The sequence below is a fragment of the Conger conger genome, chromosome 5 (genome assembly GCF_963514075.1).
Source record: "Conger conger chromosome 5, fConCon1.1, whole genome shotgun sequence".
Taxonomy (NCBI): Eukaryota; Metazoa; Chordata; class Actinopteri; order Anguilliformes; family Congridae; genus Conger; species Conger conger.
The window spans coordinates 3797858-3812722 of NC_083764.1; the positions used below are offsets into that span (position 1 = coordinate 3797858).

General features: G+C 47.8%; 1 protein-coding gene across 1 annotated transcript in view; it reads right to left on the reverse strand.

The window, feature by feature from the left end:
* Positions 1-8844: 8844 nt before the first annotated feature.
* The window catches only part of dtnbb (dystrobrevin, beta b), a 121048-nt gene continuing 115027 nt past the window's right edge, over positions 8845-14865 (reverse strand). The window contains exons 20-23 of the mRNA XM_061241729.1: positions 14162-14251; positions 13018-13068; positions 11680-11714; positions 8845-11436 (exon numbers count right to left, since the gene is read on the reverse strand). Coding sequence (XP_061097713.1) covers positions 11710-11714; positions 13018-13068; positions 14162-14251 — 146 coding nt within the window. The 3' untranslated portion in view covers positions 8845-11436; positions 11680-11709. The remainder of the gene's footprint in view (positions 11437-11679; positions 11715-13017; positions 13069-14161; positions 14252-14865) is intronic.

Here is a 14865-nt window from a genome sequence, read left to right on the forward strand (position 1 = left end):
ATATGTCAAGTGTAAATCAATAAGAGGCGCCCAGTATAATAGCCATTTGGGATTTAGATTTTGTCAATGAAAAATTAATCAATGTTAACAGTCGGTAAATAAAAACACACAAGCCATATAAGATGTCTGAAATGTTTGATAAGGAAGTGAGAGAAAGACGGGGCTCGTCTAGGACACGCAGCGTGAGGGGGGGGGGGGGCTCGTTTCTGATTTGAAGGAAGGGGGGGGGGGTGGGTGGTTGGTTGAGGAGTAGACGCGTCCCTGTTCTCGGTGGGAGATGATTCACGCCGGCACAAAAAGGAAATTACCTCGACCGGAGCCGCGCGCGGTACGTCACGAGCGAACGGCACGTAACCATGGCAACGAAAAGCACAGATGTGGAACCGCGTCGCCGCGCGCCCACCCCCGGACTCATTCCCCGGGCGTGAAAGAAACGGAGCGAAGCGCTAATCCAACGCGCTCCATTAGCGGGACGATACGCGGTCTCCAATCGTTCGTGTGCGCCGAGATCATTTTATAACAACTGCCGTTGCCAACTTTTTTAAATTGGCCTTTGGGTGAATTATGTGTGTTTTATCATATCATAAGTATCTTAATATGCTCTTATCTTCACTCTTGTCTATATGTTGTTGGTCTAATTTTGTCTTTTTTTGGGAAAGCCTTTTGGGTGCCATGTTCTGGAAAAGCGCTATAGAAATAAAGTTCATTATTATTACTATTATCATCATCATCATCATCATCATCATCATCATCATCATCATCATCCAACACAAAGGCAGAGGTGAGGGTGAAAGGCACAGGGCAAACACATGTTCCCAATGTGCCTGGTGCATTGTGGGAAGTGTTCAGCTGACATGTCCTTCCTCTGTCAGTGTGTGAGAGTGTGAGAGTGTGTGTGTGTGTACATGTGTGTGTGTGTGTGTGTGTGTGAGAGTGTGTGAGTGTACATGTGTGTGTGTGTGTGTGTACATGTGTGTGTGTGAGTGTGTGTGTGTGTGTGTGTGTTCTCTTATAATCTGAGTGCGGAGCATGTAAACATGTAAATCTGTGACACATATGCGTGTTTCCTCCTGCTCCCATTAAGCTGCTATAGCAGGTGCTGTGTGCCGGGTTCATGTGCTTAATCAAAGCTGTTCCTTATGCCCCATCTGTCAGAACGTACAGAGACATGTCCCCACGTTCTCCCTATCCTCAATTTCTGTTTTCATTTACGCTGCAAACTGTTCTTCTCTTATGAAAATGGAGTATGCTACAGTATATGGAAATACATAAAAATTATCAACACTTTACAATGTTTGAAAAAATGTTATAATTACTACCACTTTTAGGCATTGAAATATGATGCACCTTGGGTGACATCATCAGCACCTTGACCCTTGACCCCATGTGTCTAGGATGCGGTACGACCTGCCCCTCTGCAACGGTGAGGCTAGAGGTTGGGTGAAAAATAATAATCATAAAACTGAGTGAGGATTTATAATATTTTTTCATAACTTATGCATTACTGTCCATCTGGTAAAAGGGTTTTTTTCCTGGGTTGGTAAGACTAGACTCATAGACTAATCCCCCTGGCCTTAAACGCTTTGCTCTCTAAGGTTTTCTAAGCGCTCCGTTTATTGCAGATATTTGGAGGTGAATGACTATCTCAGGGGCGTCTTATCCCTGGAGTTTGGGAAAAAGGATTCTGAACGGAACGCCGCAGTGGAATTCCCGTGCCCTTGGGCACCTGCGGGAATGTCGCGTGAGAGCTGCCAGTCGGAAAACCCGCTTCCTGAGCGACAGCAGGAAGTGCGCTGGGGGTGAGGGAGTTCGGCGGTGACGAAACGCGGGGCGGGACGGAGGGCGGGGGGGGGAACAGGGCCTCTGTATCAGCGCCTCTCGCAGCGTTAAGTCTGCGCAAACAGAACCGCTGTTGTGTCTTTGTGTTTTCAGAGAGAGCAGGGAAGAAAGAAAGAACATCTGTACTGTACCGGACTGAACGAAAATTAATCACATCTGATGAGAACTAATCTGCGGATCAACGTACAGAATACGTACACACACCCTCAGAACATTTTTACCAAAGCCTGTCGCTGGGGTGGTACCCGATAGGTCCAGAAAAAAATCTCTCGCCATGGCATTAATAATTAATTTGTATCTTTGTTCAGTGTAAAAGAACACTATTGTACATGAGAGCTTCATCTGGGAAATGTGTTCCTTAAAGAACAACGTACTTGATTTCCAAGAGTGCTCACATGAGGAACGTGTGTCCAGTCCTTCTGAAACGGGCCGGCGCTGGAAGCAGGGCGCTGGCTCTGGGCGGAGGGGTTAAAGGAGCGCCATACTTCTCCTAAGCCCCTCAGTTTGGCCGAGGCTAATAAAAAAAATTCCTGTCCTGCTCCCACCCTTCCCACGGAAAATCTCCGCCCAGGGCGAGCGCAGGGAGATCAGACGCCGAGGGAAGAACGAGGAAAAATTGGAAACAGGACCGGGAACGCCGCAGCTCCAGAGGAGCGGAGGATCGCCAGGTTTACAGAGCTCAGCTCCGTCCTCAGCTGCAGCACAGGCTGCGTTTACCGCCAACATGGCAACCCTGACACCAGAACCAAGCCATACGTTACATTACATTACTGTTATGTAGCTGACACTTTTATCCAAAGTGACTTACAGTTGATTAGGCTAAGCAGGGGCCAATCCCCCCTGGAGCAATGTGGGGTTAAGGGCCCAACAGCTGAACTGATCTTATTGTGGCTACACTGGGGCTTGAACCACTAACCTTCCAGGTCCCAGTCGAGCACTAGGCGTTTGGCAGGAGGTTCTGGGTTCAAATCTGGCCCGACAAGATCTTCTCTGTGTGGAGATTGCATGTTCTGCCCGTGTTCGTGTGGGTTTCCTCCCACACTCAGACACGCGTGTCAGGTTAGGTGTGCTCCTGCCGTTGCCCTTGACCGAGGCTCTGGCCTCAGAACTGGAGCTGGTCCCCGGGCGCTGCACTGTGGCTGCCCACTGCTCCTATGTTACTAGGATGGGTCAGATGCAAAGATTTATATGTAACTATATATCCTCAACAAACAGATGAACCTAAACGAACGTAAGGGCAATCCAGATTTTGAGTATATTACCCAGCTCTTGTGTATTTTTCCAGGTATAGTGTGCTATCAGAATTCCAAAGCAAAACTTCATCACCATCTCCTGCGACCAAGAGACCACACTCATCAACTGTGAGAGAAGTAGAGTCATTAGGGGCAGCCTGTAGCCAAGCTACGGTGTTTGACTGGAACCCAGAAGGTCGGTGAGACCAGCACAGCTTTTGAGCACGGCACCATTGGGGATTGCCTCCTGTGTAGTCTAATCAACTGGAAGTCACTTTGGATAAAAGCATAAAAGAAGGTAATGTTAGGGTTGAAGAACTGAATTTCCCTCCTGACTTTCATTACAGTCTTAAGTTCAGCTTTGTGCGGTCGTCGTTGTTGTTGTTGGCACTAAAGTCCAACATCCTATAAAAGATAAAATCCAGATTTTGAAAAGCAAGCCAACCAATTTCCTCCTCCCATGTTAAGGATACCTAAGCTACCGCAATTAGCAAACGCTCATTTTAAAACGGTGACTCAAGTACAGTATGCAGCAAAATAAATCCAGGCTCCGTAAATAAACAGACTGAAAAACAGGACATCAAATCAAATGATCGAATGATCATTTCTGTAATGTTTTGCAGAGAACCGTCCCATGGGAGGTGCGAGATATTTTCATTGGAGGACGTTGCTCTTGGGGTTGAGTGACAGGTAGACGCGGCCAATCGCTGCGAGACGGTGCCGATAGCCACCCAGGCAAGGACAGACCGCCCACCGACCCAGAGGCTCGAGAAGCTCTCTGCCACCTCCTCAGAGGTTAATTAATACCTCTGAAATATTAACGATGTCAATTTACATTCTGGGAGAGAGAGAGAGAGAGAGAGAGAGAGAGAAACTCCTCCACCACCACGTTAATGATCCCAACATCCTTATGAGGAGTGCACACTTCCCCCCTCTGCAGGCGATGATGGGTATTACACCAGTGCACAGCCCAGTCTCACTCTCTCTCGCGCGCGCGTGTGTGTGTGTGTGTGTGTGTGTGTGTGTGTGTGTGTGTGTGTGTGTGTGTGTGTGTGTGTGTGTGTGTGTGTGTGTGTGTGTGTGTGTGTGTGTGTGTGTGTGTGTGTGTGTGTGTGTGTGTGTGTGTGTGTGTGTGTGTGTAACTGTGCCCAGATCTCCATACCTGCAGTCCTGCAGTTCCCTCCAGGTGACGATTTATAGGGACCGGTTATCAGGGAGAGGAAGTGACCCTTGTACCCTCGATCCAAGAGACGCATCAAACCGCGAAACGCAGAGATCTATGACCCTGGTCCTGGGGAGTTGCTGCGAGAGCACAAAGCAAGGGATCATCGAATCTGGCCCTCAAATCCAAATCCAACCCCGGTTTTCTTTTCTCCCCGAGTAATTAACTCAACGACTAATGAGACCGTCTTCACTCCTGACTCCCAGGCACAGAGAGGGTGGATACACCGATACAAACCAATATAGCGCTCCTTCCCCTGAACAACATATAAGGGTATTCGTACTGCCATCTTACTCCACCAATTACAGAGGACATTGGTAACAACTACAGGAGCAACGGCAGTGGTGATTGGTGGGTATTTGTGGCTAGCAGCCGCAGGGATCTTGCAGGTAGTAAGTACAGCCACAAATATTGACCACTGGCCCTGTTCCATTGGTGTTACCGATTTACTCCCCCAATCACTGGGTACATTGGTAACAACTGGTGGAACAGCAGGTATTTGTGGCTCTGAGGTACTGTAGTAAGAAGCACCAGAATGTCTCCACTTCGGGGAATTGTGTGTGTGTGGGGGGGGGGGTGTTTTGTCTGGAGGCTGACAGCTCGGCCCCCTGGGATATGCTGGCTCTTTGTTCAGGTGCGTCACGGTGTGTGAGATAAACAAGTGTGTTCAGGTGTGTGTGTGTGCGTGTGTGTGTTCAGGTGTGTGTGTGTGTGTGTGTGTTCAGGTGTGTGTGTGTGTGTGTGTGTTCAGGTGCGTCATGGTGTGAGAGTGAGTGTGTGCGTGTGTGTTCAGGTGTGTGTGTGTGTGTGTTCAGGTGCGTCATGGTGTGTGTGTGTGCGTGTGTGTGTTCAGGTGTGCGCGTGCGTGCGTGTGTGTGTTCAGGTGTGCACGTGCGTGCGTGTGTGTGTGTGTGAGTGTGTGTTCAGGTGTGTGTGTGTCTGTGTTCAGGTGCGTCACGGTGTGGAGGGGCAGGTTTATTCTGACAGGTATACCCCCCCGGGGGCAGATTACCCCGCCGCCCCGCCCCCTAAAAAAGGGCTCTTTGTCCACTCTGAGCGCCTGTGTCCAGCAATTACTCTCCCCAGATGTGCTTTAACAGGTCATCTCTCAAAACCCCACTACATGAAGCAGTTTAGCTGAAGGGCAGCCTTATGAGTGTATAAGAGATGTGATTCTGTGTGTGCGTGAGTGAGAGTGAGTTCGAGAGGGCGAGAGGGGGAGAGAGAGAGAAGGAGGGAGGGGGAGAGAGAGAGGAGGGAAGGGGGAGAGAGGGGGAGAGAGAGAAGGAGGGGGGGAGAGGGAAAGAACAGGAGTAAGATTAAATGAGGGTCTTAAACGAGTGCCACCTGGGATCCTTGAAAAGGACTCACCGCTTTACACCGTTGTTCAGGGAAAGGGGGATGGAATAAGAGAGAGGAGAAGAGAGAGGAGACGGAGAGGAAGAAGGAAAGTGCTTCAAAGATAAGATGATATAAACATCAACATTTTAGTTACGATTTTCTTTTTGGCAGTGACTTGAACAAGCGATTCTACGAGCGTTGAGAGTGCACTGCAGGTCAAACAGCTGAAAACAGACTTTTAGTGTGTGTAATGTTGCAAAAAATAAATATTTTTTTGCTCTCTTGGGTATCTGGCAGAAGGCCAAGTCTCTCTCTCTCTCTCTCTCTCTCTCTCTCTCACACAGAAGTAGGTTACACACAAACCGCGGAGCACCAGGAAGAGACTCCCCCTGGTGGCAGAAAGAGGGTAGACAGTCAATTGGACAGATCATTTAAAGGGACAGCTCGGTTTTATTTCAGTTTTGTTTCAGTGGACGTTTTTGATTTCCCCAGCTTTATATGCAGTCATGAATATTTTACATGTTTAGTGACGTTTCTGATGACCTGCTGACATAAGGCAAAATGCATTGAGGGGTTCCTGGTCAAAAGAACAAAAATACAATCCAAGGAACCCAGGACAGTGGGGTAAATAATAATAATTAATCATTTTTAATTATGTTAAGCCTTGTAAGTACTCTACGCATTTCAGTTGAATGGCTGTTTTAAATGACAGGGGGCTATAACAGGATTGGCCCCTGCACGGTCTAATAAAAGTGTCAGCTAAACACATTCTTTTAATTATTATTACAAGTTTATTAACAGTTTACTTGGTTTGAGATGTTTAATAGCCAGTTTGGAAATATCACCCCACTCTGAAGCAGCTTTTAGAACTATTTAAAAAAAAAAAGTATTTTAATCTCTCCCATGTGTATTGCTTTATTGTCTATGGAGTGTGTTTTAACTTTGCTGCATTCAAATTCCCCTCAGGGACCTTAAACATCTATTGATCGACTTCAATGACGAGGTTTTAATAAACAAAGAATATGCAGGCCAGCGTCTTAAAGCACCAGATTCATATTCTCTCAGTAAACCATGACAAATGTAACATGGCAGCACACTAAATCAAAAACCAACCAACATGTGAATTATGCATTTTTTAAATTCATATTTTCATTTCACAATTTATTAATTTAGGAAACACAGTAATCCGGTGACAACTCAGGGTCGATGACATGAATATCCAAACAATGGTTTCCAGCACCAAACGTTCTTCAAAATAAACATTGGTAAGGTTCTCTTCATTTTATTTAGCCCACGGCTCCTGTGTACACACAAAGCATTCCATGACAACAGGAACCCAAGCACAAGTAGTTCCAGCTTACTGTAGCAATTATGTCACCAGAATTAGCTCATTTTCAGACCCATTGAAATCAATTTTTTTTGACAGTGACAAAATCAAGCGCTTTTCAAAAATCTTCTTGGGGACCTCTCCAAAAGCAAGCTGGATCCCATCAACGTTTGCCCTGAACAGCAGCAATCTCAGAAACAACTTTGCCAAACTGTGAACATTTTCATTCATCCGTACGTCAAAGCTGAAGACAAACAGTGAGAGAACCCAGGCTTGCTGATGTGCACGGGAGAAACAGCACAGATAGTAACCCCCATTGTGCTGGGATTCCACCCAGCCTACAGTACAGACACTAAGCACAATGTCACAGGAGCACAGATCGCATGTGTGATGTCATAGCGCAGAATGCTTCTGACCTCGTGATGTCATAAAGTACTGTACGCATCACACTACAAAATCTGGCGCTTCCTGGTGCTACATCCTGGTCCCTCTGGAAAGCTCCAGCCAGAGGAAGTTGGTAAAATGCAGCAGAGGTCTCATGGGAAATGTAGTTTTCCGGCACTGTCTCCTTAGCCATCTTGGTTTCTCGGTCACCGGTGTTGGCGGGTCGGGTCGGGTCACTTAAACTCCCAACGGGAGGGCAAGGAGGAGCGGAGGTTTTGTCACGATTGTACCGTCAGTCAGTCCATCGATGGGGAATGTTCGCCGAGCGTTTAGCGAACGCTCACGGAACGTCTGCCGAACGCTTCCCGCGGGACTGTTACAGCTGCAGATTCCAGAATGTTCCCTCCGCCGACCCTCCCGCTCGTATCCAATGAGACGCGTTTAAAACGACATTTTAAAATCATTTACAAACACACAGCAGGAATGGAGCCTCAGCTTATAAAAACAAAACAAAACAAACAAACAAAAACTTAAAAACTGACAAGGAATTTTGGCACAAATATATCAAATTGATTTTCTTTTCTCATTTTGCTTTTTTACAAGTTATATTTGGAACCCCCCCCCCCCCCAAAAAAAAACAAACAAGCAAACAAACGAGCATAAACACACGTTTAAAAATCGAAAGCTGCATTCTCCATGACCTGTGAGTTGGAAAGCCCTATAAAATGGCCGACGTAGGATCTGACTTTATGTACAGCACACAGGCGCACATCCGAGTGGCGAAGCTGAGACAACAACAAATCAGGGAAAGAATATCTGCTATCGTTTGCTGAAGAGCCAAGACATATTTTTGGTATTCAACAAAGTGTAATACAGTAGCTGAAACAAAAGTGTGTGTGTGTGTGTGTGTGTGTGTGTGTGTGTGCGTATGTGTGTGTGTGTGTGTGTGTGTGCGTTACAACATTTCTCTCGACTGCGTCTCACTGTGTTCTACGGTGAGTGTAAAAACCCAACGCTATCATCGTTACTGTACCCACGGAAACCTGCCTCTCCCTCGAGCAAAACAAACCAAAGAACATTCTGGACATATTTCCCGTAGGGTATATACAAACCAGGCCCCTGTGTGCGAGGGTAATCCTGCTTAAGTGCTGTTATTCTCAACGCTTCGCTCTAGTCTCAAACACCTTCTGTGGTGTTAAATTCGGAGGGTTTCGGGGTTAAAACGTTTCCGTGCGAGACGTCGGGTTTCCAGCGAACGGTGCTCTCTCTACACAGGGTACCTCAGCGGCGCCAAACGGGGGGAACAGTGGTGAACACCAAAACAAACGCTTCTTCCTTAAAAAAATAAATAAAATCTATTGAATCCGAGCAATAAATAACGTATACTGAATCCAGCAACTGCTCGCATAGCTTTTCAGAATGCAATAAATACCCAGTTCAGGATTCAGTTCCCTCCCCAACCCCAACCCCAACCCCCTACTCCCCCTCCTAAACCCCAATTCCCTCCATCAGGACCTCACCTGTCCTCAGACTCACCTGTCCCTTTTCCCCTCCACCTGTACTGTCCAACGCGAGACCAACGTCGTCGACTTCAACCACCTTCTCCGCCCATAAGGCTCTGTAAACCTCCGCTAACCCCCGCTAAAATCTTTGCATAATCTTTTACTGAGAAGAACTGACTTCCAACAGCATGTTCTTATTATTTAATAGACCATTATTATTTCCCTGAGCTCTTTTATCGAAACACGAAAAAGCTTAATTTTCGCAGGCACAGGCACCCACGCTTTTATTCTGACAGGGGAAGGAGCAAGCGTTCGTGAACCCCTGACCCCTAACTGCCCCTCCCCAAAACTCTTCATTCCTTCTCGAGATCAGTGCACTCCCAACCGGACTGTAAACACAAATAAAAGTTCTGTTCAGTGGACGTACTTCAGATAATCTTTGGGTCTTTCAAAAAATGTCTTTTATAAATCTGCATAAAGCTCAGCCCAATTTCAGAGACAAGAAGCAACAAAAATAACTAAATTATGATCAATGACTCAAAAATTACCAAAGGAACAAAAACAAAACATGAGAATGGTAGAATGGTAGAATATCCACCCCACCACCACCATCCCATATAATTAGCCTCCATTTTGTTCTTCATAAGTCTAGTGCTAAGAGTACAGTGGCGTATGACTCAGTGTGAACTGAGCAGCATCGATAAGCTATGCTGGCTGCCTTCACACCTGTTCACCAGCGAATGCTAATGCTAACGCTCCCACCAGAGTTCACCAGCGAATGCTAATGCTAACGCTCCCACCAGAGTTCACCAGCGAATGCTAATGCTAACGCTCCCACCAGAGTTCACCAGCGAATGCTAATGCTAACGCTCCCACCAGAGTTCACCTGCGAATGCTAACGCTCCCACCAGAGTTCACCAGCGAATGCTAACGCTAATGCTCCCACAGAGTACACCAGCGAATGCTAACGCTAACAATCCCACCAGAGTTAACCAGCGAATGCTAATGCTAACGCTCCCACCAGAGTTAACCAGCGAATGCTAATGCTAACGTTCCCACCAGAGTACACCAGCGAATGCTAACGCTTACACTAGAGTTGACCTGCAAAAAAAGACTCCAACACACTTTTCACCTCTGTGTTGTTTTTGCTTGGCCAACTGAAAAACCCATTTATGAAGTTTTTTTTCAGGACTAGCTTCATGGCTGGAAAGTGGTTTAACCAATGTAAAGGAGTATTGCGTTCACAGATGTAAGCAGGCAGTCCAATGGCAACCAAGATCAATTTACAAGTAAAAGATAATTACACATAATTACTGTTTCGCAAGTGATTCTTTTCAGTTACAATCGTTCTGTGTCCATACTGGAGATTTGTGTTTGAGAGGCAGATTGCGGACTTCATCTCCCATCATCCCCCAGGCCAGTCCGTTTGCATGATGCATACTCCGGGGTGGAGCGTATGGCACCAATGAAAACACACTCGCTATTAATAAAGCAGTGGCAACAATCTCCGAAGGGAAAAATCATCTTATCACTTCCAGACAGAAAACCAAAACAAACAAAAATAAAAACAAGAAGGCAAAGAGAAGAAGATACGAGAAGCTTATCGAGCAAAACCAGCAGGTGAGGTGGATTATGGGTAATAATAGACACGCTCAAAGCAGCCAGGGGGAAGGGCGGGGGGGCGGGGAGGTCAAAGGGCGGACTGCGGATTCATGCAAAGCCTATCACTTCGAAACGGTACAAATAACACGGCAGGCGGTGATGTCAGTGCGCGGGGAGGGGCGTTCAGTCTACCGTATGTACAGTGGATACGCGCTCGGGAAAGGGATTCTGGGATAGGACAGGACAGAGACGCCAAGCGCGTGAAGCAGTTCTGCCGGCGTGGAGATTTAGCGCACACACTGAGAGCTTATTAAGACGTTATCTTTAAAAAAAACATTAATAATAAATAAAAATGAAAAAGTACACAGACGGTGTACAGGAGTGCTCAAGACAGGGGCTGGGCCCTGCGTTAAAACTACAGCATGCAGCACTACTGATAAAGCCTCACTGGCAGGAGGAGGGAGAGAGGGAGAGAGAGAGAGAGAGAGAGACAGCCAGACAGACAGAGAGAGAGAGAGAGAGAGAGAGAGAGAGAAAAGAGTGAGCTTGATGGAGGGAGAGAGGTGGAGGGGAAGAGAGAGAGCCAGACAGACAGACAGAGAGACAGAGAGGTAAAACAGTGAGTTCTATGGAGGGAGGGAGAGAGAGAGATGGAGGGGAAGAGAGGGAGAGAGAGAGAGACAGAGGATGAGAGATGGAAGGGGAGAGAGCTAGACAGAGAGGGAATGAGAGAAAGTAAGTGGAGTAGTAAAAAGAGGAGAGTGAGCTAGACAGAGTGAAAGAGAGAAAGAGCGAGAGAGAGAGGGTAGTCTGTCCCTCCCAGCTGTGTTTGGGAGAACGAGGGCCAGCTGGGAGATGGGTGTCCCCCGGGCCTCGTGGGTGCTCCTCTGTGATTGGACGATTTGCCTGTTGTCATGGTGAGGGATGTGGGGGGGGGGGGGGGGAGGGTTTGCAGAGTGATCGCTTGCTTCTGTACAGTCACTGTGCCTGGAACCACAGAGAGCGGGGAAATGTGAGGGTGGGGAACGATTTCAGCGCAACACACAGCACAGTCTCAGTGTATATCATCAATGCAGTGAATGGACAGCTGAGAGCATGACTAAGAACTGTGAAGGATTAACACAGACACGAGTAGCTGGGTAATGGCACAAGACATATAATAGCACAGGATATGTAATAACACAGGATATGTAATAACAATCCAACCCCATTTAGTCTCCAGATACTCACTTAGAATGTTTTATTTCAGCAGCAGTCGGTTTAACCTGGAACAGAACAGAACACACCTGCGTCAGCTCAGGTGAAGCCCATAAAGGTGAATCTGTTACCAGTAAAACAGGAGCCCACACTTCTGCCCACACAACCCCCCCCCCCCCCCTTTAAGAGAGTCTTGTGTTGTATATTATCCTGACAGCATGAAAGTGCCGTGCTCTTTTAAAGAGCCGGTGGAACCTGAGTTTGATTTACATCGCTGCGCTCGAGGCTTATGATAAAAAAAATACGATTAAAAAAGCGCGTAAAAGCCGCGTGCGACGTTTATCTTTTCCGGTTGCAGGGGACTGAGAAATAACAGATGGAGCGGGTGGGTTTTACAGCATTTCACAGCGTTTCACTGCGTTTTACAGCGTTTCACAGCGTTTTACTACGTTTTACAGAGTTTTACTGCAGCTGCTGATTTTACACAGCCCAGGCCTGCTCGCTCAGCCACGGTGGAGCACCACACCCCAAACCTGCCCCAAACCACACCCCAAACCTGCCCCAAACCTGCCCCAAACGCAGGGCCTCGCCCCCGACCCGACCAACCGGCCAATCAGGAGCCAGGACACACACAGCGGGGGCTGGCCCAATAAAAACAGAAACAACGTCTCGGTCGAAGACTCTGACCCTCACAGGAAACAGTGAAACTCTACTTTAGCTGCCGCTCCACGCCTATAAAGTCCATAGCCGTGGCTTGGTTCGTGTCCCAGACTTTTAAAAAGAAAATCCCTCCTGAAGCACAGAGAGACGGGCCCTCGCACTAACGGCCTCCTCCAGCCGGCTCTAATGACTCGTTCAGCGGCCGTCAGACAACAGGGCGAGGATAAGACTGCGGACCGCGGCAGGAACAGGACAGCTACCGGGCCAACAGCAGGCACCGTTCTCACGCCGCGCCATTAAAGACAGAAATACCTCCACAAGATGGCTGCCAGGGATGTCCTGGAACTGCTTGTTTATAGTTATCGCTCCTGTTTCCAGAAGAGCACCGTCATTTACGTCACTTTAGAAGTCCACCTGAACACAACGGCCTGCTCCACTGTTGCTGATTCGTTCATCATGCTAAATAGATCCATAGGATCCCAGCCCAGAAGGTAATGCAGAACCGTCCTGTCCCCATTGGACCAGCAGGGTCGCTGGATAACTGAAGCCTCCCAGAGCATGGCCCAGTTGGCACTGGTCTGGTACAGATCTGATCGGGGGGCCATGAGGCCCATGCTGCCCTAAACGAATGACCCCCCACCCCCATCGCCCACACAGTCCCCCACGGTTACTATGACAACACTGCGGTTGCTGAGCGACGCCCCCCCTCACCCCGATCCTTCCCGCTCTGCATGTTCTCCTCCTCTTCCTCACCTCCGTTATCTACTGAGAGAGAGAAGAGACTCGCGTTACACGGAGAACACACACACACGCAATGCGTCACACACTAACGTTACACAGAGAACACACACAACACACACACACACTCATGTTACACAGAGAACACGCACACGTCACACAGCACAAACACACACACACTCATGTTACACAGAGAACACGCACTCACATGTCACACAGCACAAACACACACACACACTCACGTTACACAGAGAACACACACATCACACAGATGGAGCACAGCACATGCATAACATATCTTGAAAAAGAGAATTGAGCCAAAATCAACTGACCCGCTGATATAACAATTAAACAGAACAATCAACCACACTGATCAACATGACAACTGACCCACTAATATAGAAATTAAACAGAACAATCAACCACACTGATCAACATGACAACTGACAGGCAGAGGGAAATGTAACATTGCACTATAATTAGAAATGCACTTCACAGCTCTGAAATTAATTAACTTCAGTCACCGTGCAACAAGCTACACGTGCTGTTCCCGCGAACGCACTGTAGCAATTACAGTGAGAGACTTCACCTTTAACACAAACACACTGTACATGACCAGCAAGCATAGCGCCTCCAAAGATTACACAATGCACAGCATGAATTCCAACAGCGCTGAGAAGCAAGGCTGACTTTCAGTCACTGAATACAGAAGAAACAACCGTTTACTGTTTTTAAATGCTTCTGTTTCAGTTCTAATCCAGTTTAAGGCCGGTTTCACAGACAAAAATCAAGCCGGGTCCTCGACCGCATTCAATCCTGAAGGGAGGTTCTCCGTACAAAGCCCGTTCTGTGAGACCAGCACTTAGTGTGTCAGAAAATGTCACCAAAATAATCGTTAACTTGTTTTACAGAATCTGTATTTTTGACAAAACATATGCAGAATATGAGAAGGCATAGAATTAACCCTATTGGCCAGATGAGCAGAATTTAAAGAGAAAAGTGTAAAAAAAAAAACCCCCACAAAAGTAAAATAAGTACAGTCAGTACAGTGTGAATACTGTGGGTGGGTGTGGTTTGGTCTCCATGGGAACGGGCTCCTCCCACAGGAAGTGGTTACCTGAGTGCAGCTCCTTCACCAGAGACGACATGGTGTTGGTGATGGAGTCGGCCGCCACCAGCAGATCGTTCCTCAGGTTCCTCCTCGCACCTGGGACCAATCAGAGAAGAGCTGAGTTTCCACAGGGCGTGGTAATGGCGCTGGTAGGGGCTGTAATGCTGGTTTCAGGGGTGTTTGGGGGTGTGTAAGTGTGTGTAAGTGTGTGTACGTTATATTACAGTTATTTAGCTGCCGCTTTTATCCAGAGAGATTACTACAGTTGGTTAGACTAAGCAGGGGCCAATCCCCCCCCTGCTGCAATGTGGGGTTAAGGGCCTTGCAACAGGTGCACTGATCTTACTGTGGCTACACCGGGGCTTGAACCACCAACCTTCCAGGTCCCAGTTACGCGCCTTGATTGGTTGTGTAAGGGCATTGGGGGGGGGGGGGGGGGGGGCATTGCAGGGGTCTAGTTTTGGGGGTGTTGGGGTTTGGTTATGGGGGTGTTGGAGTGAGGTTTTGGGGGTGTTGGAGTGAGGTTTTGGAGGTGTGGTTTTGGGGGTGTCAGTTTGCGGTCAGGGGGTGTCGTGTGGTTTCGGGGTGTTAGGGGGTGGTTTCGGGGTGTTAGGGGGTGTCGTGCGGTTTCGGGGTGTTAGGGGGTGTCAGGGTGTGGTTTCGGGGTGTTAGGGGGGTGTCTGGGTGTGGTTTTGGGGTGTTAGGGGGGT